The sequence below is a fragment of the Rhinolophus ferrumequinum genome, chromosome 6 (genome assembly GCF_004115265.2).
Source record: "Rhinolophus ferrumequinum isolate MPI-CBG mRhiFer1 chromosome 6, mRhiFer1_v1.p, whole genome shotgun sequence".
Lineage (NCBI taxonomy): Eukaryota > Metazoa > Chordata > Mammalia > Chiroptera > Rhinolophidae > Rhinolophus > Rhinolophus ferrumequinum.
This window is the reverse complement of record NC_046289.1, coordinates 83714924-83739576: the sequence shown is the minus strand read 5'-3', so window position 1 is coordinate 83739576 and position 24653 is coordinate 83714924. Positions and strand designations below refer to the sequence as shown.

At 32.7% G+C, this 24653-nt stretch overlaps 1 protein-coding gene across 30 annotated transcripts in view; it reads left to right on the top strand.

The window, feature by feature from the left end:
- Positions 1-24653, top strand: part of RALGAPA1 (Ral GTPase activating protein catalytic subunit alpha 1) — a 202896-nt gene that overhangs the window by 88104 nt on the left and 90139 nt on the right. For all 30 annotated transcript variants that reach the window (XR_004423152.1, XM_033107302.1, XM_033107299.1 and 27 more), the window contains 9 exons: positions 2207-2400; positions 2649-2747; positions 3493-3648; positions 4999-5127; positions 9292-9417; positions 12780-12838; positions 15687-15795; positions 17359-17469; positions 24163-24231. Coding sequence is in view for 29 of the 30 variants with exons in the window: in XM_033107302.1 (XP_032963193.1) it covers positions 2207-2400; positions 2649-2747; positions 3493-3648; positions 4999-5127; positions 9292-9417; positions 12780-12838; positions 15687-15795; positions 17359-17469; positions 24163-24231 (1052 nt within the window). In the remaining variant the exon portion in view is untranslated. The remainder of the gene's footprint in view (positions 1-2206; positions 2401-2648; positions 2748-3492; positions 3649-4998; positions 5128-9291; positions 9418-12779; positions 12839-15686; positions 15796-17358; positions 17470-24162; positions 24232-24653) is intronic.

Sequence of the window (24653 nt, the reverse complement as noted above, 5' to 3'; positions counted from 1 at the left end):
TCCTAGCATTAGTGATTGCATTAATTTTGTGTGTTGTATTTTCATTGATACAGTACCATTCATTTCCTAGAGGAGGAAGTACATAATTTGGCATTATTATTCTTGATGTTGCATCTAAGGAACCTGTTGACTCACGGGAGAAAGTGGTAGCATTATCATTTGCTAACCAAGCTTTCAATGAAATCATTGATCAAATCAATAATTTCTTATTGATTTTGATTCTGCAAGTATATCAACTAAATTTAATTAAAAAGTGGGCTGTCTAAATTATTTTTATTTTTAAGTAAATGTTAAAAAGTGACTAGGAAACCTTAGAAACTACAGATTTTAAAAAAGTTATTTTTGCTAAGTCCTACATGATGTAATAAGCATCAGGATAAAAAGTCGTTTTGTAAATATGCCAAAAACTTTGGTCAAGGACATAGTTGATGAGATACTTACAATGAATAATATGAAATGCCAGTTTTCATGGTAATGCAGCACGTGTACTCTGACCAAAGGAAGAAATTTAAAGCCATATAATTTCTGGCCTTTTCTTTTTTAAGGTACTCATTCTCTTAATATGCAATTACTTTGCAACTACATAGCCCTAATTTTCTGTTCATGGGTTGTTTCTAACCTTTTTTTTCCTCCTTTGGTCTGCAATTTTTTGTTTGTTTTCAGTTTTCTTCATGGCATTTGGGAAAATTTCTAAACTTTTAGAAAAGTTGCAAGACTAGTAAAAATACCCATAGATCTTTCAGATAAATTCACAAGTTAGTATTTTGCCACTTAATCTCTTTATATCTACATATGCGCAAAAAATCTCACCGTCCTTTTTTTTTTTTTTTTGGTGTTTTTTTGCAGAGCCATTTAAGAATGAATTGCAAATATCAGACCCTCCACACCTAAACACTTCAGCAAGAATGTTCTAAGAATAAGTGTACATTTCCTGCATGACCACAATATAATGGCCACATTCAGGATATTTAACATTGATACATCACTGCAATTTCAGTCCGTAATTAAATTTCCTCAGTTGTTCAAATAATATCCTTTCTGGCTATCTCACACCAGCCCAGTCTAGGATTTAACAAAAAATCACACGTTGTTACTTGCTTTGAAATCATTTAAAATTTTGTTAGCTTTACTTTGAGAAGGATAAGTTAGACGTTTAGACGAAGTAGTTAATTTATCACTATATAATGATGGGTCTGTAGAGAGGGGAGATGTTAACAGTAATGGTTAAAACGTCAGGTTTCTTTTTGGGTTTTTTTTTAGTGGGCTTATACCAGAAGTCTATTTTTTATTGTTGTCAAGACTAGAAAGTTTTTAGTAATATAATCAGTTATTGTACACTTTACATGGAAAGAGGAATGAGGTAAACATTAAGGGTAAAGGATATACATATACTAAGAACAAACTTGTAAATTATCAGTACATTGAGATTTTATCAAGCAGGAAAAATCGACTGATTTTCTAACGATTTTGCCTTTTCCACTATGTACATTGAATAAAGTGATGGACATGTTTTTTTCTTCTTAAACTATAATGATATCCAGCTAAATCATCTGTTTTACAGATAAAGAAATATAGCCTTAATGAGGTTATCAAATAACTTGTACATCACATAATTAGTGACAGAAATGACACTAGGACCCAAGGTTACCTATATGTCTTACGTATAATCTTGCCAATATTAATAAAAATATAATTATGGAAATTATATATTGTTTAAATTTTAGTAAAAATGTATATTTTTCCATGTCATTGTGATGTCCCTTTTAATGTTAGGTCTGACATAACTGTGAAATATATTTCTTTGAAAGTTTAACTACAAAGAAACAGGCTTATGAAAACTTCCTACAGGATCTGCCTTCAGCCTGAGATTTACATGATAGAATCTGAAGTGGTTATTAGATACAGTATGTAGTTATAAATATAATCTTCATATAAAAAATACATTTCTACATCTACATCATTTCCTCCTTAGGTAAATCTAGACAGAAGCACTATTGAATAAGTAATTATTGCCAAAATGAGGAATTATAAACTGGTGATGATGGTTTGACCTTATCAAAAAAAAAAAGAAAGAAAAGAAACTGTTGCATATGGACATTTCTTTTATTCACTTTTATAGACATTTAAGATTGTTAATTCAACTCTTGTATTTTTTGATCAATTCTCCAGAAAAAAATTACTGACATTTTTGTGTTGTTTTCTATAGAAATCAGTGAATTTCCATCTGAATGCTGTAGTGTGATGGCAGGGGGTACTCTCACAGGATGGCATGCTGATGTTGCTACTGTCATGTGGCGAAGAATGCTAGGCATTTTGGGAGATGTCAACACTATTATGGATCCTGAAATACATGCTCAAGTTTTTGATTACCTCTGTGAACTTTGGCAGAATTTAGCTAAGGTAAAAAAGAAAAGATACAAGGGAAGAAGGAGAGTAAAATGGAGTATTAAGAAGTAGAAGCCCTAAATAACTTGTCACCTCCCCCACCCTCTTATTATAAACTGGTGCCTACCGTGGTGAAGTCACTTAACCATGATTAAATATATAGTTAGTGGTGGATACTGGATTTGATCTCAAGCATAAGGTAAAACAAATTGGAAGAGAGAACACTTTTCATAGGTTTGTTGTATTTTATTTGAAAATTACAGATTAGAGATAACCTCGGCATTTCAACTGATAACCTGACCTCCCCTTCTCCACCAGTTTTGATTCCTCCACTGAGAATTCTTACACCTTGGCTTTTCAAGGTAAGCTTAATATATAAATTATTAATTTAAAAGTTTCACATAGAAAACAAGTATGTGGTCAGTCTTAAAAATTTGGTAGATACTTGAGCTGTTGTATAGTCTTCTAGAGCAGTTAGTTTGTAGTCATTAGGAGTTATATAAAGAGGAGAGTGGGCATAGCAAAATTATTATACAGGATGTATCATTTTTATTTGTTTTTATAGAAAATTATTTTTTATTATAGTTAGGTGAAATAGAAGCCTGAATTTGTGTCACAATATGTATGTACTTTAAATATGTACTTCTTTTAAGTATCATTTGATAAGTTTGGTGCATTTTCCTAAGTGAAACAGTGTATGTTTATTCATACCTACCGTGCTTTCCCGAAAATAAGACCTAGCCAGACCATCAGCTCTAATGCGTCTTTTGGAGCAAAAATTAATATAAGACCCGGTCTTATTTTATTATAATAAATAATATAATAAAATAATAATATTTTATTATAATATTTATTATTAGTAAAATATTATAGTAAAATAAGACTGGATCTTATATTAATTTTTGCTCCAAAAGACGCATTAGAGCTGATCGTGTCATTTTAATGATCATAGTTTCAGTGATCCTGAAAAAAAAAGTGATCAGTAAAGAAACTGGGCGAATATAGAAATACATTAAAACAAATATATTGCTTGCTATATTCAAATGTTTAAGTATTTAATAAATAGTATTTGTTTTGAGCATTAAAACCAACACCTTTTAATTGTAGGCAACCATGTTGACTGATAAATATAAACAAGGTAAATTACATGCTTATAAACTTATTTGTAATACAATGAAAAGAAGACAAGATGTTTCTCCAAATAGAGATTTTCTAACACATTTCTACAATATAATGCATTGTGGATTACTTCATATCGATCAGGTAAATATATACACTTTCTAACAAGTTGTTTTATAAGTTTAATTCTTGATTCTGTTTAACTCTTGACATTTAAGGTCTAGAATTAAAAATATTCCCTTTTGTAGTGGTTTATTTACAGATTTTTTTCCATTTTGTTTTTGAAATGTAGGTGAAAAACAAGCTATTGTTTTTAGGGGATTGACTTGATTATTAAATACATTGTTCCTGTAATGTTATACCAACTAGTTCACTTTTTGAAGAGATCGAACCATCCTTTGCTTAGGTTGACAGCATTTTTTAATGTCCTAATGTACTTATTAGGTGTTTTGTAATTGTTACTTGATAACTGGCACTCGAGATACATAGATTTACTCATCTCGTCATGCAGCAGTCAGAGGTTTTTTTCCCACTCTAAGAGTTAGCACATCACATTTTCTTATTACCATAGATTGTATGAAGACAGTGATGAGTATATTAACATGGTGTTTTTATCAGTCACTATCCTTACATTATATAGTCATAATTATGACTCTGGAATATTACTTCAGGGGTCTTGATCCTGGCCATAAAACAGAAAAGTGTGGGAGGTTGCAAATCAAAGTAATGTAAACATTTTTATTGGTTAAATTTCACTTGTAGTTCATTTAGAGAACATTAAATTAAATTATATATAAATGAATATATATAAAATGTAAATTAATAAGATGATAATTATCTTTTTCTGAAAAATGAAAAAACTTCTTAACGTTAATTAGAAATAATTGCTTTACTGTGGTCTACCTTATAAACATGTCTCAAGATAAGACAGCTTTCATTTAAGATAAAACAGATGGAGTAATACAACCTAATATACTGCAATCTCATGGTAAATCCCAAAGGCAAAGTGAGTGAATAACCAGATTAAGAATATTCCCTCAAAAATGTCTACGTCTAGATTTCTGAGGCTAGATATCTATCATCAAAAGATTTCAATTTATCTAAAAAAAAGAGAATCTCTCCAGTTGCCATATAACAGGTCATCCAACTTCAGAGATCAGAGTTAACACATAGAAGCAAACAGGTAGCAGCAGGAAGAACTGCTCTGCAGGTCAGTTGTACAACACGTGGGCCTTGTATTTTTAACCCTCTGAAGCAAAGAGCCTTCTAACTTACTCTCTAGTGTGAAAAAAGTGCTATATTGGTATCAGTTAAACAAATGTTTTAACTTCAACAGAATATAATACTAAGCATGGATTATTTGGAAGATCAGCCAGCATATAGTGATTACCTGTTTCATTATTTCATGTGATAACTATTTTTAAGGATATTGATTAGCTGATACCCAAGATTACATTTGTGATATTCTTTCCCCCTTCTTTCCTTATTCCTAAGGATATTGTCAATACAATCATCAAACACTGCTCACCTCAGTTTTTTTCACTTGGTTTGCCTGGTGCCACAATGCTTATTATGGATTTTATTGTAGCAGCTGGCAGAGTGGCTTCTTCAGCTTTTCTCAATGTAAGTTTTCATTTCCTGTTCTTCATAATATAACAAACTGTAGTTAGCCAGGACTCAACTAACAAAGCAACAAAGGATAAAAATATTATATGACAATCTGATTTTCAGGAAAATTTATAGTTTAATTGGAATTGATTGCTTCTCCCATTTAAAAAAAAGTGAACGAGAAATTCTGAAGTGTAAGAAAGTACTAAAATTAGTTGATGAATTGACCCCAGGAACTATAGAAATGGACTAAGTTTGATAAGCAAAATAAAATTTTAAGTTGAGGAAATCTAAGGAAATGAAGGGAAGAAAGTAAAGGAAGGGCAATGGACTATAGCAAAAGAAAAGAAACAGAGGAGGGTAACTCAGAAATATGCTCTAGGAGTATACTCTAAACTCTAAAACAGCATGTGAGAATTTTTCGTACAGCTGTGGAGCTGTGAGACAGTGCCAAGTAACCCAGTATAATTGAAACATGTTCTTATGTAAATGGTAGTGGTGAACTAAAGAGAAAGGCAGTAACTGTGTTTATAGTGTTGAAGAGATTAGATTTCATCCTAAGGAAAGAATGAATAACTGTTGAAGGATTTTAAGCAAGGAGTGACATGATCAAATATATATTTTAGAAAGATCACTCATGAGGAAAGTATAAATGAGAAATAACAGTTAACTGAAAGCCTGCTAGAAAAAGCTAAGAGCATTTGGGAGAGAAAAACCAGTAATATTTGACTAGCACCTTATAACTTGCAAAACAGTTTAATGTACATATTTTCATTTATAAGCTGCAAAAGACCAACAGTGAATGAGGAGGAGTTCTATTTGGGGCATAGTAAGCTGCCTATTAGATAGACGTCCATGAGGAGATGTCAGGAGGGCCACTGCATGTGTAAGTCAGGAGCTCAAAGGAGATGTCAGGACTGAAAATGTAAAGCTGGGAGGCGTTGGTTTATAGATGGTATTGAAAGATATGAAACTGGATGCAATCACCTAGAGGAAATGTGCAAATAGGAGAAGAATAGGTCGTTATTAATCCCATTTCTCCAGTTCCCTGAGAAAATGATCATGTCTTACTCATCTCGTATCTCCAGGACCTCGCCCAGCATCACACTTACAGGTGTTTATTAATCGAATGTTTTTATTCAGCACCTAGTATGTGTTAAACATGGTGCTAAGCCCTTTTATGGTTATTAAACTTTTGTTCCTTTGGGTGGAATACAGAAGGACATAGAATAAATGTGATCAAGCAACATACAGTCTTCTGCTGGGAAGATATGAAAGTATATCAACAACTATAGAATATAGGACAACAAATAGTTAGCAATAAGAAGAGCTTAGCATAGTAGTTAAAAGCATGGAGTCTAGAGTTAGTCTGCCTGGGTTCAAATCCCAGCTCTGCCACTTACTAGCTGTGAGACGTTGTGCAACTTACTCCTTTAATTTCTCTTTCTCAGTTTCTTCTAGGAGATAACCTTCCTAATAGAGTTATTTTATAAGAATTAAATTAATATTTAATGATTTATGTTTGTAATATGGTTGGAACATGATATGATACGTATGTGCAATATGAGAGTTTGTTAAATAAAATAAATTTGGCAATTCAGACAAAGAAGAGATCTTATTTGATTAGGGATATTATAAACATTAAGGATGTTTCATGGAAAAGATACTTGAATACGTCCTTGAAAGATTAGTAGTATTTTTATAATGGAGATGAGGGATGGTATTCCAGGCAGAAGAAAACAGACATGAGTAAGCTGTGTTCAAGGAATGACAAATAATCCATTTTGTTGAAAAGCTAGTTAATCTGACTAAAGAGTAGTAGAAAGAACAGAACCGTACTTCAGATCCAGCTACCCAAAATGTGGTCTGCACACCAGAAACATTAGGCACGTTCTGGATGCTTGTTAGAAATGCAGAATTTCAGACCCCATCCCAGACCTACTGAAACAGAATATACATTTTAACTACTATGTCATAAATGATTGATACAGACATTAAAGATTAGGAAGCACTGCTTTAGACTACATCTTGGAAGGTCTTGAATGCCAGAATTATAATGCTGTATTAAACAGTTAAATTTTTTAAAGTAGTAGGAGAGATGATTGAATCTGTGCTTTGGGAGTATTAAATAAGTATTACTCAAAGAATGTAAAATTAAATGGAAGACAAACTAAAGATGGTAAACAATTTACAAGGCTATTATCATATTATCAGTGTACACAGATTATCAATCTCTTGAATACTGGGAAAGGTTTAGAGAACTCAGAGGGTACTGATACATGAACTGATGTCATTTTTTATCCACTATGAAAACTGTTACTGTTCAGTGGGCCAATTATTCCAGATGACCAGTGTATTTCCTGCAGCCTTTTTTCAAGGTTGTGCAAGAAAATTAAGCCCTAAGGTTCTTAGACATCCATTTTATGTAGCTGCACTTCCCTCCTGTGCATTTACCGTGTTTCCCTGAAAATAAGACCTAGCCGGACAGTTAGCTCTAATCTTTTGGAGCAAAAATTAATATAAGATCCGGTCTTATTTTACTATTATATAAGACCTGGTCTTACATAATATATGATACGGTATGATATGATATGGTATGGTATGATATGATATGATATATGATATAATACCAGGTCTTATATTAACTTTTACTCCAAAAGATGCATTAGAGCTGATTGTCTGGCTAGGTCTTATTTTCGGGGAAACAGGGTCAAACGAGACTAGTTACATAACATCATTGGAAAATTTAGAAAATTGTCACTTTCTGTTTTATGTTGTGCATATGAGGAACACCTGTTGAGAAAGGCTGCTTAGGAAATCAAATAATTGCAGAAATCAAACCTGATATCCACATCTCCATTACAAGGACAGTTTTTTCCTGTGGATGATGTTGGCGATACAGAGTCTCAGTCTTGCTTTTAGATTTCCATTTTAGATCCTATATATACCATCATCTCTCTGTTAATCACCCCACCCCACCCCCTGCCAGGTAGATTACAAAATAATTGATTAGTTTTTGCTTTGCTTAATTACAATAACATTCCAGGTCTGCCCCCATTATATCCATATACCTGAACATTTCCAGTTAACCTTGTTATTCACCTTTAAAGAAAAACCCTTATGTAATCTCTTTCATTAAGTATTGTTTTTTTTATCAATTTCATTTTTATAGGATAACTTACTTTAAATTGGTATGGTGGCTACGAGCTTAGCCTGCCCCTTTATGCTGCTGCCTTGTATCTGTAAATCTAGATTATTTTTTAAATACAGAAACAAGTTGTTATGTTGAAAATAATAATAGAGTACTACTCCATTGCCTCTATTAATAGGAGGAAATCCTTTGGAAGATAGGTGCTTGATTTATGTGAATAGAAGTATTATATTTCTAATAGATCGTTTTAGCATTTTTGTTAAGTATTATTAAACATATAAATCAATTTGTAGGTATTTTAGTAAATATACCAGTAGGTATTTTAGTAAATATACCAATATGTTAGTTGACATTGGTGTTTAGTAGACAAATAAGAACTCAGCAGAAAAAGAAATGTTCAGTGCTGATACTTTAGAAATGGCTTAATACATCTAAGGAGGAAAGATGAAAAGTTACCTTCATCTGCAGTCCACGCATAAATTCTAATTTGGCTTTTAGTAAGGAGTATAGGCAATGCTTTTCTCATATGCATAGTATCATAAAAACCACCTAGACTAGTGCCTGTTTCTTGAAGATACAGTTAACATTTCATCCTTAGTCATTTTATTCATCCATGGATAGTACCAAATATAATCTAGTGACATTGAGCCATCTGCTCATTAGAACGATGTTATGATGTGTGAGTTGCCTTTAAAAATGAAAGTATTTGTATTTTCCCTCAAAATTAAGGTAATTTGATGTTGTTAGCTAAGCTATATTCTTATTTATAGTCTTATTAAACTGTGGCTGATTTCTGCTTGGTGGCAGCTCGTAAGGGAAAGCTCTGCTCTTTGTTGCATTTGAGACTAACAGTAGTTTACATGTAAAATGTAGATGAAAACCTGAATCCTTTTGTGTTTCCCTTTACTTTTTGAATTTTGTCTTGTTTGCTCACTTCCCTGTATAACATGGTTAGGTGATAAAGTAAAATTTCTGATAATTTAATGACATAAATACCTTTTAAAGATTTTTAAAATCTGGATACATAGGCACCACGAGTGGAAGCCCAAGTTCTTCTGGGGTCTTTGGTTTGCTTTCCCAACTTATACTGTGAACTGCCTGCTCTGCATCCCAACATTCCTGACATTGCTGTGTCTCAGTTTACAGATGTTAAGGTAAGAATTCAGACGCTAATTTTAAGCATTTAAATGATTGTATAATCGTAATGTATATTCAAGAAAATGGGTATTCTTTCTTTTCTTAGAAAGCTACATAATTATTAAAGAACATTAACCAGCCATGCCCCTCAGACATAGAGGCTGGAATATCCGTTAAGCACATAGCCTTTTTTGTGTCTATAACTTCTTTGGAAACATTTTCTTATCATTGAACCCACTCACATGTCAATCTCTTAGGATTCATTCATTCACTCACTGAATATTTATTGAAACATTGTATGTGCCAGATACTGTGCTACTAATGTAAGGCGTTTAAGATTGAGATGGCACTAAACCTACATATTTGACTCTCCCTCTCCCAATTTCCCAATGTGATGACTCAAACAAATGTAATGGAATATTCTGTTCTGCTCCAGGAAACTATGGAATTGGGGTTGGGATCCCATGTAACAAGCATTAAAATCTCCTTGAATTTCAGGAGATGGTGCAGTTAAACAGTGACTATATAATTTCTGATGGAACTTGACTGATACGAAAAAGAGAGAGAGAGGGAGAGAGGGAGAAAGAGAGAGAGAGAGAGAGAATAATGTCTGATAGGGAGTAGATATGCTCCTAATAGTTTATAAGCCTTCTTAAAACATTTCAAGTGAAAAGGCGTTTTGTGCCTCTGTAGAGGTCAGCCTCTGTTTGAAGGGGAAGGTGTGACATGATCAGCATCCTTAGTCCTCTGGACTCAGTAGTTCTTAGACCAAAGTGGAGGAAAGTAGTGTGATTGGGTCTCCTACTTAGGATAAAGGCACTTAGTGCCCTGGACCCAACAGTGTGCCTGGTAGTGAATAATTCTGTCACTCAGTCAGGTCCTGTCTCTAACTGAATGCCCATGTATTCTTAAATTCCCAGGGGTTTAACAGTACCAAATTGTGCCTGTTACAGTTATTGCCAAATGGTCTCTGTGTTTGATCTGAATTGGTCCCCAGAATTAGAGGGGAGGAGAGAGAGGCATTGTAGCTCCTCAGAAGTCATGCTGATGATTTTTTTAAGTTTTACTTTCTCTGAAAGAAGATTTTTTAAATTCAGTTTTCATCAGGAATGTTGCATATACTTTTCATACCACCCTGTTTCTCTTTGCAACGTTTATCACCCTTGGAATTACTTGTTCAGTGTCTGATACATACTTCAGACAAACTCCACAAGGTTTTATTTACTGCCATTTACTCAGAGCTTAACATGCTCCTTGGCGTGTGGTATATACTCGAAAACATTTGTTAAACAGGTGAACTTCACTTATACATAAAATTTTATGGGTCAATGTAAATTTACAATGACACTTAATAAAAACTCTGCAAATTGACCTTTGGTCTTCAGGGATATTTTTCAGAATACCCTGAAGGTTAAGGATAGGTAATAGTTTTAATTTGCTTAGGCAATTTTGAGTTCGTTGGGGGTTAGCCTAGCCTAGTTCATACGATCTGCATTTCACAATGGCCTTGTTCTCTATTGGCCATTGTACAGGCAGTAATGGCTGGAATAATTTAAAAAAACAAAACGTACTTTGTGTGTGTGTGTGGGGGGGAGTATCTCCAAAATGAGAGCTAATTCTAATAATGACAAAGAAAGCAAAAAAACCTAATAAAGTGAAGATTATTCTTAGTCAGAAAAATGAATATTTAAGGACAAAGTTATATGCCATTGCGGTCATATTTATTTTTCAAATTTTTGCTGAAAACAGCTTCCCATGTACTCTAAATTGTGGCCACATAGCTACATGGAACCTGCCTACCATGTTGTTTTTCGGTTCTATGCTTTTAAAATCCATTTCCTTGTACCTAAAGCATCATTATATAGATCTGTTCTCTTCTGGCCTCTCTTAAGCACCCCAAACACACATACTCATAGTGCTTGACCTTGAGCATTTGTCCAAATCTGGATTACCTAAGACCCCTTTGTGAAGTCTTCTATGACTTATCCAAGTTTAGCTATTTGTTCACATAGAACCTTGTACACATCATCTTGTGTTTTAATTATTTACAAATCTGCATCCCTTCATGGATTGTAAACTTAAATGCTATGTTTTAATCTACTCTATTTATTTCCAGCACCTAAGACAGGGCCTATTACATAGAAAGCTCTTGAGCTTATACAATAGATATCTTTCAAGTACCTATTAATTTCCAGCCATTGGGTTAGGTAAGTTTACAAAGATAAGGTTATTCCTTTTAAGGAGGTTACAACCTATCAAGCTGATCAGTGCTTATTGAATGAATGAGTGAATGAAGTTTTTAAAAGGAACAGATAGAGTCATCAAACCTAGTGGCATTCTTGTTCTCTTCTTAGCCACTATAGTGTTTGACCCTGTTGATGTCTGTCCTTCCTAAATCTCTTCAACTTGGACTTAGGTTGCACATAAGTCAACATCTATCTATGACTCTTTAATAGACTAGTTTTCTATCTATGACTCCTTAATAGACTAGTTTTCTTTGTCTGCCTGCTAAACATAAAATCGCTACACGATCTTCTCTTTGGATAAATTCTCCTTACTCTCCCTCTAGAGTATTTTATTCATTTACATCATTTTAATTATTTTCTAGTTCTTATCCCAAAACTCACACATTATCATGCTTTACAAATTATTGAAGAAGAGTAGGCTTGCTTTTAAATATTATAATATTTCTCAAAGTTTTGAAAAGATATTAATATCTTTGAGCTATTAAATCTGCTTTAATTATCTTATAGTGAGCTTTTTATTACTCTTCTAATCTGGAAAAAATATATTTTTTTGAACATGCATTTGGTTATAAATTTCAGAAATTGTCCTTGTCTGTTTGGGCTGCTATAACAAAATACCACAGACTGGGTAGCTTATAAATGACAGAAGCTTATTTCTCATGGTTCTGAAGACTTGCAAGTCCAAGATCAAGGCTCCAGCATAGTCGCATTCTGGTGGGGGTCCTCTTCCTGGTTCTTAGCCTACGCCTTCTCTCTGTGGCCTCACAAAGTAGGAGCCCGAGAGCTCTGTGGGATCTCTTTTGTATGTATGATCATCAATCCCATTCATAAAGGTTCCACCCTCATGACCTAATCACCTCCTAATACCATCATCTCAGGGTTAGGATTTCAACATATGAATTTGGGGGGAACAGATATTCAGACCATACCATTGTTTCATTTATGTAGTTAATTTTATGAATAATACTGTACTCTATTGAAGGTATGGATGTGAGAACAAAGACTGTTTTATTTCACTGTTGTATCCCTAGTACCTGGCACAGTGCCTGGGGTCCATAGTATCCATTTATTAAATATTTATTCAATGAACAAATGAAATCTTAGTCATTGCTACTATTTCCCCCTTATTTTAGGAACTTATAATCAAAACTGTATTAAGCTCAGCAAGAGATGAGCCTTCTGGTCCTGCACGGTAGGTGAAATATTCTTAAGATTTGATATAACTATTCTGTGTTAGCAATATTATTTTACATGTAGAATTATTTAGCAGTCCATATTATTTCAGATTCACAAAAGCTTTTCTGAATTGCAAATTTAAATTATTTGAATGATTAGATACTTACTTTTTTTGTGATTTAAATACAAACCTTTCATTAAAAAAAATAAAATCCTAGTCACCCTTTTCACTCTCTTTACTCTCTGTATCTACAATGATTTCTTCTAATTTTATTTTAAGTATATTTTACTTTTCCTTCAGATTATATTTATCACTGTCTCTTGCGTAGTACCTTGAAATGTAGTGGTAGTTCCCAATGGATGTTTCTCAATTGAATTAAAATAAAATTTTTATTGTAGATAAGTAATATATCTAAGAAAATAGTATATGTTAATATTTATAAATATTTGATCAGGATATTTAAAAAATAGCATATAAGCAATAAGATTTTTAAATGTTTTCCTTTTTAAATGTCTTATTCAGAAGTGAGAACTGTTGCATTTTCTGTTTCACTAAATCTTTCCCCAAAAGGTTGAGATTTAAATCAGCCATGTACCAATAACACACCCTGTTTCTTCTTTTCCCCAAAATATCATTGATTCATATTTTCTGTTTTTGAAGCTAATTCTAATAGTATGTCATTAGCTTCAATAGTAGTCTGTGCTACTACTCCTCTGATCTACATCTATGCAAAGCTTCCTCTTTTCCAATCATCTACCCACTTTTTGACCCAAGATTCATTAAAGTACAGATCATGGCTTTGACCATTTGGATTCTAACTTAAACCTCTTCTTTTTACAGCAATTGAAAGTAATGTAAAATGAGCAGTTTGCTTAAATGAGACATAGCTCCAGTTTTTTTCTTTTCCAGTATTCCATATTTTCATTTCTGGTAGTTCTACCCTCAAATTTGATGATTTTCAATATTTCTGTAGCATTTTCAATGTTAATAATGGCAGCCTTTTAAGTTCACAAGGATTTTCCTAAAATATTGTGTTCCTCATCACAATTCTAAGAAATTAATGGAATCATTATTCTTCCAATTTTACTAGCAAGAAACTGATCACTTAGAAAGCTAATATTTATTAGGTCCTTTCTATGTGCCAGACACGGTTCTAAACACTTCATTACCTCATTTAATCTTTGCAACAGTTCTAGGAGATGAATGCAATTACTATCTCCTTTTGATAGGAGCCCAGAGTATTTAAATAATCTGCCCTATCACCCAGAAAGGTCAGAGCTATGATTAAAACCCTGGCAGTTTGTCTTCAGAGCTTTGTTAGATGCATGAATAATAAGTGGCCAAACTAGATTTGAACCTAGAGCTTCAGATTCTAGATTTTCTGCCTTATTTTTATTTTTATTTTTTTTTTAACTACATTGCCTCTCAAGTAAAGAATATTGAAGCCTAAAACATAGCTTCCCAGAAGTAGATTTGGGAGTTATTAACACGGTAGCTTAATAGTATTAAGAGTATTGGGAAAATCCCAGAAGTTGAACATAAGCATTTTCTAAATGTGTTTTCTATACCTTTCAGGAATGTGAGGTCTTAGAAGCTTATACCCCAAAATCCGACCAGGAGCTGAGAGTTAAGATACTGGGAATAATCTAGATTATTTTGATATCATGAGGAATGTAGGAAGCCACACACACACGCACACACACACACACTCACACACACACCCCTTATCCCGCTGTTACAAACAAAAAAAAAAAATACTTTGTTCTCCCAGTCTGTGCCTTGACTGAGCCATATCCATGGAGAGCTTTGCTTCATTTTACAGTTTAATATTACTTTAAGATTACAACTCTTTCTACTGCTAACCCTGAAACTTAGTTATTTAGATCTATAAATATTACCTAAGATTTATGAGTAGATAATAATAGGGAAGAAACAAAGCAGTGGACTTCGCTTAGGAGACTTTCTGGTAGTTTTGATAGGAGACCATTGAGTAGCATTAACACTGTGCTAGACTGAAAAGAAGGGACTTAAGAACTTTGATCCAGTGTGTGCAGGAAGCAAAACATTTCTGCATTGTTGAATTGTTCTGAAATTTAACATTCTACTGAAGTTAATTTATGAATATCAGTATCAGGACATGCCAGGCATACCAGGATACTAGAAGGAGTTGGCATTTTTATTCTTAGGAACATTGTATGCTTTATAGAAGCGTATATTTGAACACATGAATTCTTACAGATTCTGATCATCAAATAACTCCCTTCAAGCTAAAACTCAATTGTAGTAGGGAAATGAAGTTTCACAAGGCATTAGGGAAAAGAACAAAAATTCTTCAAGTCTGTTTCTGTTGGAATCCCTTTATAAAGTATATGCATTTTATTTATGTTTCCAATTTGTTTTAAAAAGAATCTGTAGCTAGCTATATTATATTTAAAAGATATGAAAATAGTATTTGACTTATCCCAGCAGCTTCTTGTTTTTGCTTAAGTTTACTTTGCTACTATCAGTTAATAAAATTTTGCTCTTTTTGAAAGCAGATTGCATATTTGTTTGGGAAACTTTATGGAAATAATCAATTTATTGATATGGATTTGTTAGAGCCACAATATGTGTGTTATCCCTGCCTATGATTTTAGTCGTAAATTGTAATTGAAAATTAGGCTTAGAGTTTTGGGAATGTGCTTCCCTCCCACTTTGTCTTCCTAAGAAGAGCTAATGTGCAGTGTAACAAATTGATCACTTAAACAGTGCATGTTCATTCTATGTTGGCTGGTTGTGGGTGTTTTGGTTGTGGTGGTGGTTTCATTTCATTTAAAGGCTCATCCACTTTTATTTGTATCATTGTTGGTTGCCTTTTTTGCAGATGTGTAGCACTTTGCAGTTTAGGTATTTGGATTTGTGAAGAACTAGTCCATGAGTCTCATCATCCTCAAATTAAGGAAGCTCTGAATGTAATTTGTGTTTCCTTAAAGGTAAAAAGAACTGTTTAGTGGAATATATTAAGATAGTATAGAATTATGATTATTTTTCTCCAAATGTTAATTATATCTTATGCCCTTATGATTAAAACATTTAATAAAGGTTTCATTAATTTATTATTACATTATTTCCTTGATTCTGACTTTTGTTAAGAGTGGATCTAGTCTTAATTTAGGTTATCTTAGTAATGACCTATTTTATATCAACTTTTTATGTATTTGGCTTTGTCCCTAGCATACATATGGATGACTCCTCTAAAGGAAACCAATTATTTAATAACATATGTAGGGTTATTTTTTCTTAATCAGTATTTTTGTAACCTACTATTTGATCTTTATTACTTCTGAATTCATGAGCTGTTAAACTTGTTGGTTTTATCATTCAAGTTAAATGCCCTCTTTGTGACCAGAATAAGGTTTGCTCAGAAATAATAACCTAATTATTTGGAGAGTCTGAATGAATAAATGGAATTTTTTTGTTTCTGAAAGGATGCGTGATATTTTTATCTTAAGACCTATAATAGTCCTATCTGTATAGGACTCTAAACATACAAAGTATAAATATTACTGATTTGACAGGAAATTTATGAATATATACTATATTTGAGGTGCTTTGTTAGGCAGAGTAAGAGATACCAAAATGAAAAGAATTGTAAATACAAGATTCAGGAGATTGATACGATGATACGATGGCTGACAAAGATTAAAATAAGAGTAATGAAATATAAAAAGCTGAGAGAACCAAATGAGTGGTGCATATGAACTGCTGATGGACTTCAGAGGAAGCAGAAATCACTTTGACTTAGATGCCAGAGAAGATTTGGAAAGAGGAGACATTGGTCAGGGCTTGAAGAGTGGGTGAGATTTGGTCATAGATAAACATGAAAAGTTCAACTTTATGCCATTGGGGAGTCACTTAAGAGTTTTAAGCGTGAGAATGTTAGCATCAGAGGAATTCTTTAGAAGATTAATTTGGAAGTATTGTATATACTGTTTCCCCGAAAATAAGACCTAGCCAGACCATCAGCTCTAATGCATCTTTTGGAGCAAAGATTAATATAAGACCCGGTCTTATTTTTACCATAAGACCGGGTCTTATATGATATATAATATAAAACCGGGCATAATATAATATAATACCGGGTCTTATATTAATTTTTGCTCCAAAAGACGCATTAGAGCTGATGGTCCGGCTAGGTCTTGTTTCTGGGGAAACACCGTAGTAGATTGGAATGGGGAAAAGATTGATAATAAGATAAGCAATTTAGAGGCTGTTGCAGAAATCCAGGTAAGAGAAAATGGAATAAAACTTTATTTAAAGAGGACAGTCAAATATTATGAAGAAAAAGTAACGTTAATTGTAATTTTGGAATGTGTTGTGATTTTTTTATTTTGCAGCTGTATATTTATCTTCCTAATAATATTTTAATAAATGCATTATAAATATAGAATGAAAAAAGGAAACATGTATGAAATTTAAAATTTTTCAGCAGCTAATGTATTGATTTATAATAGATTGGAAGGAAAATTTTTATGTGTTTTTTTCTTTTGTTATAGTTTACTAATAAAACAGTAGCCCATGTAGCTTGTAACATGCTTCACATGCTGGTTCATTATGTACCTAGACTTCAGATTTACCAACCTGATTCTCCCTTGAAAATTATTCAAGTAAGTAATTTCTCATTTATTTCTCATTTCATCATACTGTAATGACCATGTTAAAGATATTTAGATTTGGATACCTTGAAATATAGAATTATGTAATAGTTTCATCCAATTTTGCATAGTTAAATAATGGCAACCCAGGCTGCTCTTTTGAGATATAAAAGTTCATGACAGTTCCTTTGTATTTTATTGTTAGGAGATCATGTTTTTGTTTTTAAATGATACCTGCAACTTCATAATTGCCATTGTCTATAAATGTATATCCAGCTTCATTCTCTGTCTTAGGTAAGAACACCAAAATCAGGACATTATTTTAATTCATTCCTCTTTTTTCCTTTTTAGCCAATCATTTATAAAGTTGTTGTTGTTGTTGTTGTTGTTTTTTAAGTCTAATTCTGTGTCTCCTATACTTTCTGCCATACCAGACATATTTCAGCCCTTCATTATTTCTTTCTTGATATAGTAATAGCCTTCTAACTGGTCTCTTGGCTTCTGAGGGCTTCCCTACCAAGTCATCATTCACATAACTCTTACGCCACTTAACCTGAAAAAAAACAAAGCCAAACAAAATCTGAATGGTTTTGTTTGTCTATAAAATAAGACCTAAGTTCTTCAGCTGGGAATTTGAGGCCTTCAGATAGGGACCCAGTCCATCTTCTCAGAATCATGTACATATTCCTTTGAAATACACTGGAGTCTAGGCACCTGAGTCGGCTTACTATCCCCTAAACATACCCCCAATTCTTCCCACCCGAAATGCTCTGCTGCTTCTCTCTAACCGTGGCACACCACCACATCTTTCAGTTATTGGTTTAAATACCATCACCTCAAAAAAAAATTCTTACCTATTCTCTCTAACCAGAATTAATCTTTCTTATCTTCATATTCTTGTAACATTTTTAGGAAAGATGGTAATTAATATTTATTAAGCACCTACTGGTACCATTAAGTACCAGTTACTAATGCCAGTTACCTTTCGTAAGTTATTTCATTTAATTCCTAAAAGTCTTTTGAGGTTAACTATTATCTTCTTCCCTCTCCTCCCCTTTAAGATGAGAAGATTGAGGATTTAGTAACTATATAAAGAAAGTCACAAGCTAACAGGGCAGAAACGGTTCTGACCCAATCTGTAAGATTTCAAGTCCAGGTTTTTCCCACTCAACCATGTTGCCAGTCTCTGTTATAACACTAAATACTGTATTTTGCCATGTATGATGCACACTATTTTTGCCCAAATTTGTGAGGGAAAAATAAGGATGCACATGATATATGGGTAGTACTAATTCCGTATCTATTTAAATGTTTTTAATTCTTTTATTTATGCTTATGAGTTAAAAGTATAACTCTAGAAATCAATAACAGTATACATATACAAAGTAATACCTGTACCCTGGAATACGATAATCGGTTTTGTTGAACTTACGACAAACTTGTAATGACAAAGAGTTCTTGGCTTTCTGTGATGCGTAAATATCGTGAATTTGTTATCGGTACATAAAATTTCTTGTACCTTGTATCTGTCCTTGTGTTTTGTAATTATTTGTTACATAAAATTTCTTGTACCATAATATATTAATAAATAAATGCTAAAATTCCTTTATAATACAAAAAAACAAGTACCTAAGTATAAACAAATAAAAATTTGAATTAAAAAATTAAAACGAAGGATTTTTTTCCCCTGCAAATTTGGGCCAAAAACGTGGGTGCGCATTATACTCAGGAGTGCAATGTACCCGGCAAAATACGGTATATTTGTGTACAAATTCTAAGTTCCTTTGACATCAAGGGCATTTTTTTCTTTTTTCTTTTTTTATGTCTAGGGTGACTTTTGTGTAGGCTCTGTTGAGTAAATATTGGTTGACGTGAATATAGGTTAAGAGGTTGGGTTTGACGGTTAGACACACCAAGTTTAAGTCACCCCTCACTATGCCACTTACTGACTTTGTAACTATGAACAAGTTACGTTACCTTCTGAACTCCAGTTTTTTTTAATCTTTTCATTGGGATAAGAACATCTACCTCACAGAGTTGCTCTGAAGACTAAATGAGAAAATACATGTAAAGCACTTCTCACTTTTTGTCATAAAAATGAGGGGACATAAATTTTAATAAATGTTGGCTACAGCTATTATCATGGACATGGTAACTGGATGTAAAAGATTTTTCATTTGTATGTGTATGTGTATGTTAGTATTAAAACATCTGTAATTTTAAAACTTGGAAATTTTACCGTTTAAGATTGATTGTTCTGTTTGAAAATTAAGGTTGTTCTTTAAATAAGCAGATTTTTTTTCATTTGAAAGCCTCCAAATACTTTCCCTTATTTTCTTCATCAGTTTATATATTATTAATACACCTGCCTAAGTACTTCTTAACTGTGAAGGGTTGTTGCAAATTGCTTCACCATACATTATAATGGCCAGTGGCTACAGATGAACAAGAAGTTATACTCTACCTCTAGTTGAATGAAGAAATGAAGTCCCAAAATAGTGGAGCATTTCTCTAATTGTTACCTATTTGCATAGTTAGCAATAGAAGCCCAGTTCTATTACCATTATTAAGTAGGTGCATCTAATACACTAAATCCTACTGGTAAAGCCTTTTTACTGTATAAAGTATATTTAGAAGAATTTTTCTACTTGATGCATTGAAGCAATAATTTATAAAACTATAATAGCATACAATAAAAATACAATAAATTTACATATATTTGTATATATATATTTTTTTTAAATTAAAGTTTATTGTAGTGACAATTGTTAGTAAAGTTACATAGATTTCAGGTATACAATTCTGTATTACATCATCTATAAATCCCATTGTGTGTTCACCACCCAGAGTCAGTTCTCCTTCCATCACCATATATTTGATCCCCTATACCCTCATCTATCACCCCACGCCCTTACCCTCTGGTACCCTGTATGTTTTTAACGAGCACATAAAAAAATTGAATGAGATCAACAGATATCCAGGGTAAATGATAACACAGTATATGAATATTTTACCACCTTTTAATAATGTTATTTAATATTCTCTATCAAATGTATTCATATACTATTCAGTATATGATATATATTAATTTAAAAATCCACATTATAAAATATCTTAAAGTATTTATGTATTCATTCATTCATTCATTCATTCATTGTCACGCACAGAAAAGACAAGAGAGGAGATTTCTTTATTTACCTCCCACTTTATTGAGGAATAATTGACAGATATAATTGTATATATTTAAAGTGTACAACATGATGATTTGATATTGTGGAATGATGCCTAAAATCAAGATAATTAATAAACACATCCATTATTTCACACAATTAACTTTTTTTTTAATGGTATGCATACTTAAGGTCTACTCTCAGCAACTTGCACCTATTCCATCCCGACCATATAATTAATTATAGTTGCCATGCTGCACATTAGTTTGTACCCTTTGACCTGCATCTCTCCCATTTCTCTTCTCTCCCCTCAGTCCTTGCCAACCACTATTTTACTCTGTTTTAGCTTTTTTTTTTTTTTGGTTTTTGTTTTGTTTTTTAGATACCACATATAAGTGATACAGTATTTGTTTTTGTTTGTCTGGCTTATTTCACTTAGAATAATGCTCTCCAGTTTCATCCATGTTGTCTCAAATGGCAGGATTACCTTCTTTTTTGTGGATGAATAATATTCCATTGTGTAGATATACACACACCACATTTTCTTTATTCATGAGTGGAAAGACATGTAGGTTGTATGCATATCTGAGCTACTGTGAACAGTGGTGCAATGAACATGGGTATGCAGATACCTCTTTGAGATACTGATTTCATTTCTGTCAGATAAATACCCAGGAGTGGCATTGCTGGATCATACTGTAGTTCTATTTTTAATTTTTTGAGGAACTGCCATACTGTTTTCCAAAATTATTTTACTAGTTTATATTTCCAACTAACAGTAAATAAGGGTTTCCTTTTCTCTACATCGTCGTCAACATCTGTTATCTCTTCTCTTTTTGAAAATAGCCATCCTAATAGATGCGAGGTGATATTGGGATTTTGATTTGCATTTCCCTGATGGTTGGTGATGTTGAGCGCCTTTTTGTACAGCTATTAACCATTTGAATGTCTTCTTTGGAAAAATGTCTGTTCAGGTCCTTTGTCCATTTTTTAATGAATTGTTTGCTTTTTTGCTATTGAGTTGCTTGAATTCTTTATATATTTTGGATACTAACCCCTTATCCAGATACATGGCTTGCAAATATTTTCTCTCATTTCATCAGGTACCTTTTCAATGTACTGTTTCTTTTGCTGTGCAGAGGCTCTTTAGTTTGATGTAGTCCCGCTTGTTTATTTTAGCTTTTGTTGCCCATGCTTTTGGGCAAGATAATACACCATGCTTTTGGTGTCTTATTCAATCAGACACCAAAAATAAATCAATGCCAAGACCAATGTCAAGAATCATTTTTTCTATGTTTTCTTCTAGACTTTTATGGTTTCAGGTCTTACACTTAACTCTGATTCATTTAAAGTTAATTTTTGTGAGCATTGTTAAGAAAGGGGTGCAGTTTTATTCTTCTTTGTGTGGATATTTAGTTTTCTTAGCACCATTTGTTAAAGTGACTATTCTTTCCCCATTGTGTGTTCTCGATGCCCTTATCAAAGATTAGTTGATCACATATGTGTGGGTTTATATGTAGGCTCCCTATTCGGATCCACTGGTCTGTGTGCCAGTTTTTATGTCAGTACCTTACTGTCATATTTTGATTACTATAGCTTTATAATGTAACTTGAAATCAGAAAGTATGATGCCTCCAGCTTTGTTCTTTCTCAAGATGGCTTTAGCTGTTCATCATTTTTTTGTGGTTGCATACAAATTTTAAGATGTTTTTTTTCTATTTCTGAGGAAAATGCCATTGGAATTTTTCGATTGCATTGAATTTGTAGATTGCTGTGGATAGTATGAACAATTGAAAAATATTGATTCTTCCAATCTATAACGTAAAATATCTTTCCATTTACAATAGTCCTCCCTTACCCACGGTTTTCATTTCTGCAGTTTTAATTACGTGGGGTCAACTACATTTTGAGAATGTTAAATGGAAATTTCCAGAAGTAAACAATTCATAATAAGTTTTAAATTGCGTGCTGTTCTGAGTAGTGTGGTGAAATCGCATGTTGTCTCTCACTCTCTGTCCCACCCAGGATGTGAATCACCCCTTTGTCCAGGGTATCCACACTGTATTCACTACGGACCTATTAGTCACTTAATGGCCTTCTCAATTATCAGATTGATTGTCATTGTATCGCAATGGTTGTGTTCAAGTAACCCTTATTTTACTTAATAATGACTCCAAAAGTGCAAGAATAGTGATGCTGACAATTCAGATATACCAAAAAGAAACTGTAAAGTGCTTCTTTAAGTGCAAAGGTGAAAGTTATCATCTTAATAAGTAAGGAAAGGAAAAAAAACTGTGTGCTGAGGTTGCTAAAATCTATAGTAAGAATGAATCGTCTTGTCTGCAAAATTGTGAAGAAGGAAAAGGAAATTTATGCTAGCTTGCTGAAAGAGACCACATTCACATAACTTTTATTACAGAATATTGTTCTAATTTTTGTATTTTATAATTACTTAACTGTTGTTAGTCTCTTACTGTGCGTAATTTATAAGTTAAACTTTATCTTAAGGATGTATATACAGGAAAAAATATAGTATAGATAGATAGGGTTTGGTACAATGCATGGTTTTAGGTATCCACTGGGGGTCTTAGAATGTTACCCTTGAGGATAAGTGGGGACTGTTGTATTTGTGTCTTCTTCATTTTCATTCATCAGTGTTGTATTGTTTTCAGTGAACAGGTTTTTCAACTCCTTGGTTAAATTTATTCCTAAGTATTTTACTGATTTTGGTGCTATTGTAAATGGGGATATCTTTCTTTCTCTTTCTGATAGCTCACTGCTAGTATGTAGAAACGCAACTGTTTTTTTGTATATTGACTTTGTATCCTGCAACTTTACTGAATTCATTTATTCTAACAGTTTTCTGGTAGAGTTTTTAGGGTTTCCTGTAATAGGATCATGGTATCTGCAAACAGAAACAGTTTTACTCCTTCCTTTCAGATTTGGATGCTTTTTATTTATTTATTTGCCTAATTGCTATGGTAGGACTTCCACTACTGTGTTGAATAGAAATGGCAGTTGTGGACATCTTTGTCTTGTTCCTGACCTTAGATGAAAGGCTTTTAACTTTTCACCATTGAATATGTTAGCTGTGGGCTTGTCGTTTATGCCCTTTATTTATGTTGAGGTAATATTCCTTCTATATCTAATATAGAGCAGAGTAGATTTCTTAACAGAATTGCAGATGGTTTTCATAAATCTTTTTCTTTTTGCTTATCTGTGTATCTTTTTTCTGTTAAAACATGTATTGTCTGTATTTATATGTATTGATTTATGAATTGAGTGTGTAAGAAATCCATTTAAGTTGACAAAGCATATATAAAATTGATTGTATACATAACAATTGTTAAGTGTTTGATAGTTAAGTATACTTGAAAAATTTACCTATTAAAAATTACTTTGAAATAACAGTGTTAATGTTTTAGCATAAACTTGCAGCAATAGCTTTTATATCACTTTAGCATTAATATTTAAGTTTTAGGATACACAGTTGGTTTAATGTATTTTGAGCTTTTTTTTTTTTTTTAACCTACAGATCCTAATAGCCACTATTACCCATCTTTTGCCAAGTACAGAAGCTTCGTCTTATGAAATGGACAAGAGGGTAATTTAAATTTTGTTTCATATTTAATATGTGGTTATCTACTAAAATATTTGTTTTAAAATTGCAGTTATATACATGGTATATTTACATGATAAACATTAATTCATCTTGTCTTTAAAATCAACTATAATGTAAAATACATCTTTCTATTTCAGTGTAACACATTATATATTTATTCAAATTTTAAGTTAATCATGGTCATTTAATAAAGTCTTTGAATCTCAGGGTTGTAAAGAACATTGGAGGATAGTCTATCCCTGTATAATTATTGTACTTTACCCTGCCAAATTGTGGTCTTGTCTATGCCTGAAAATTATTAATTTTGAGGAATTCATCAACTGAAGGCAGCCCTGCATCTTTGTATAGCTGTCACTGGTAGAAGAAATTTCCATTAAGGAGAATACATACGTATAATATATATA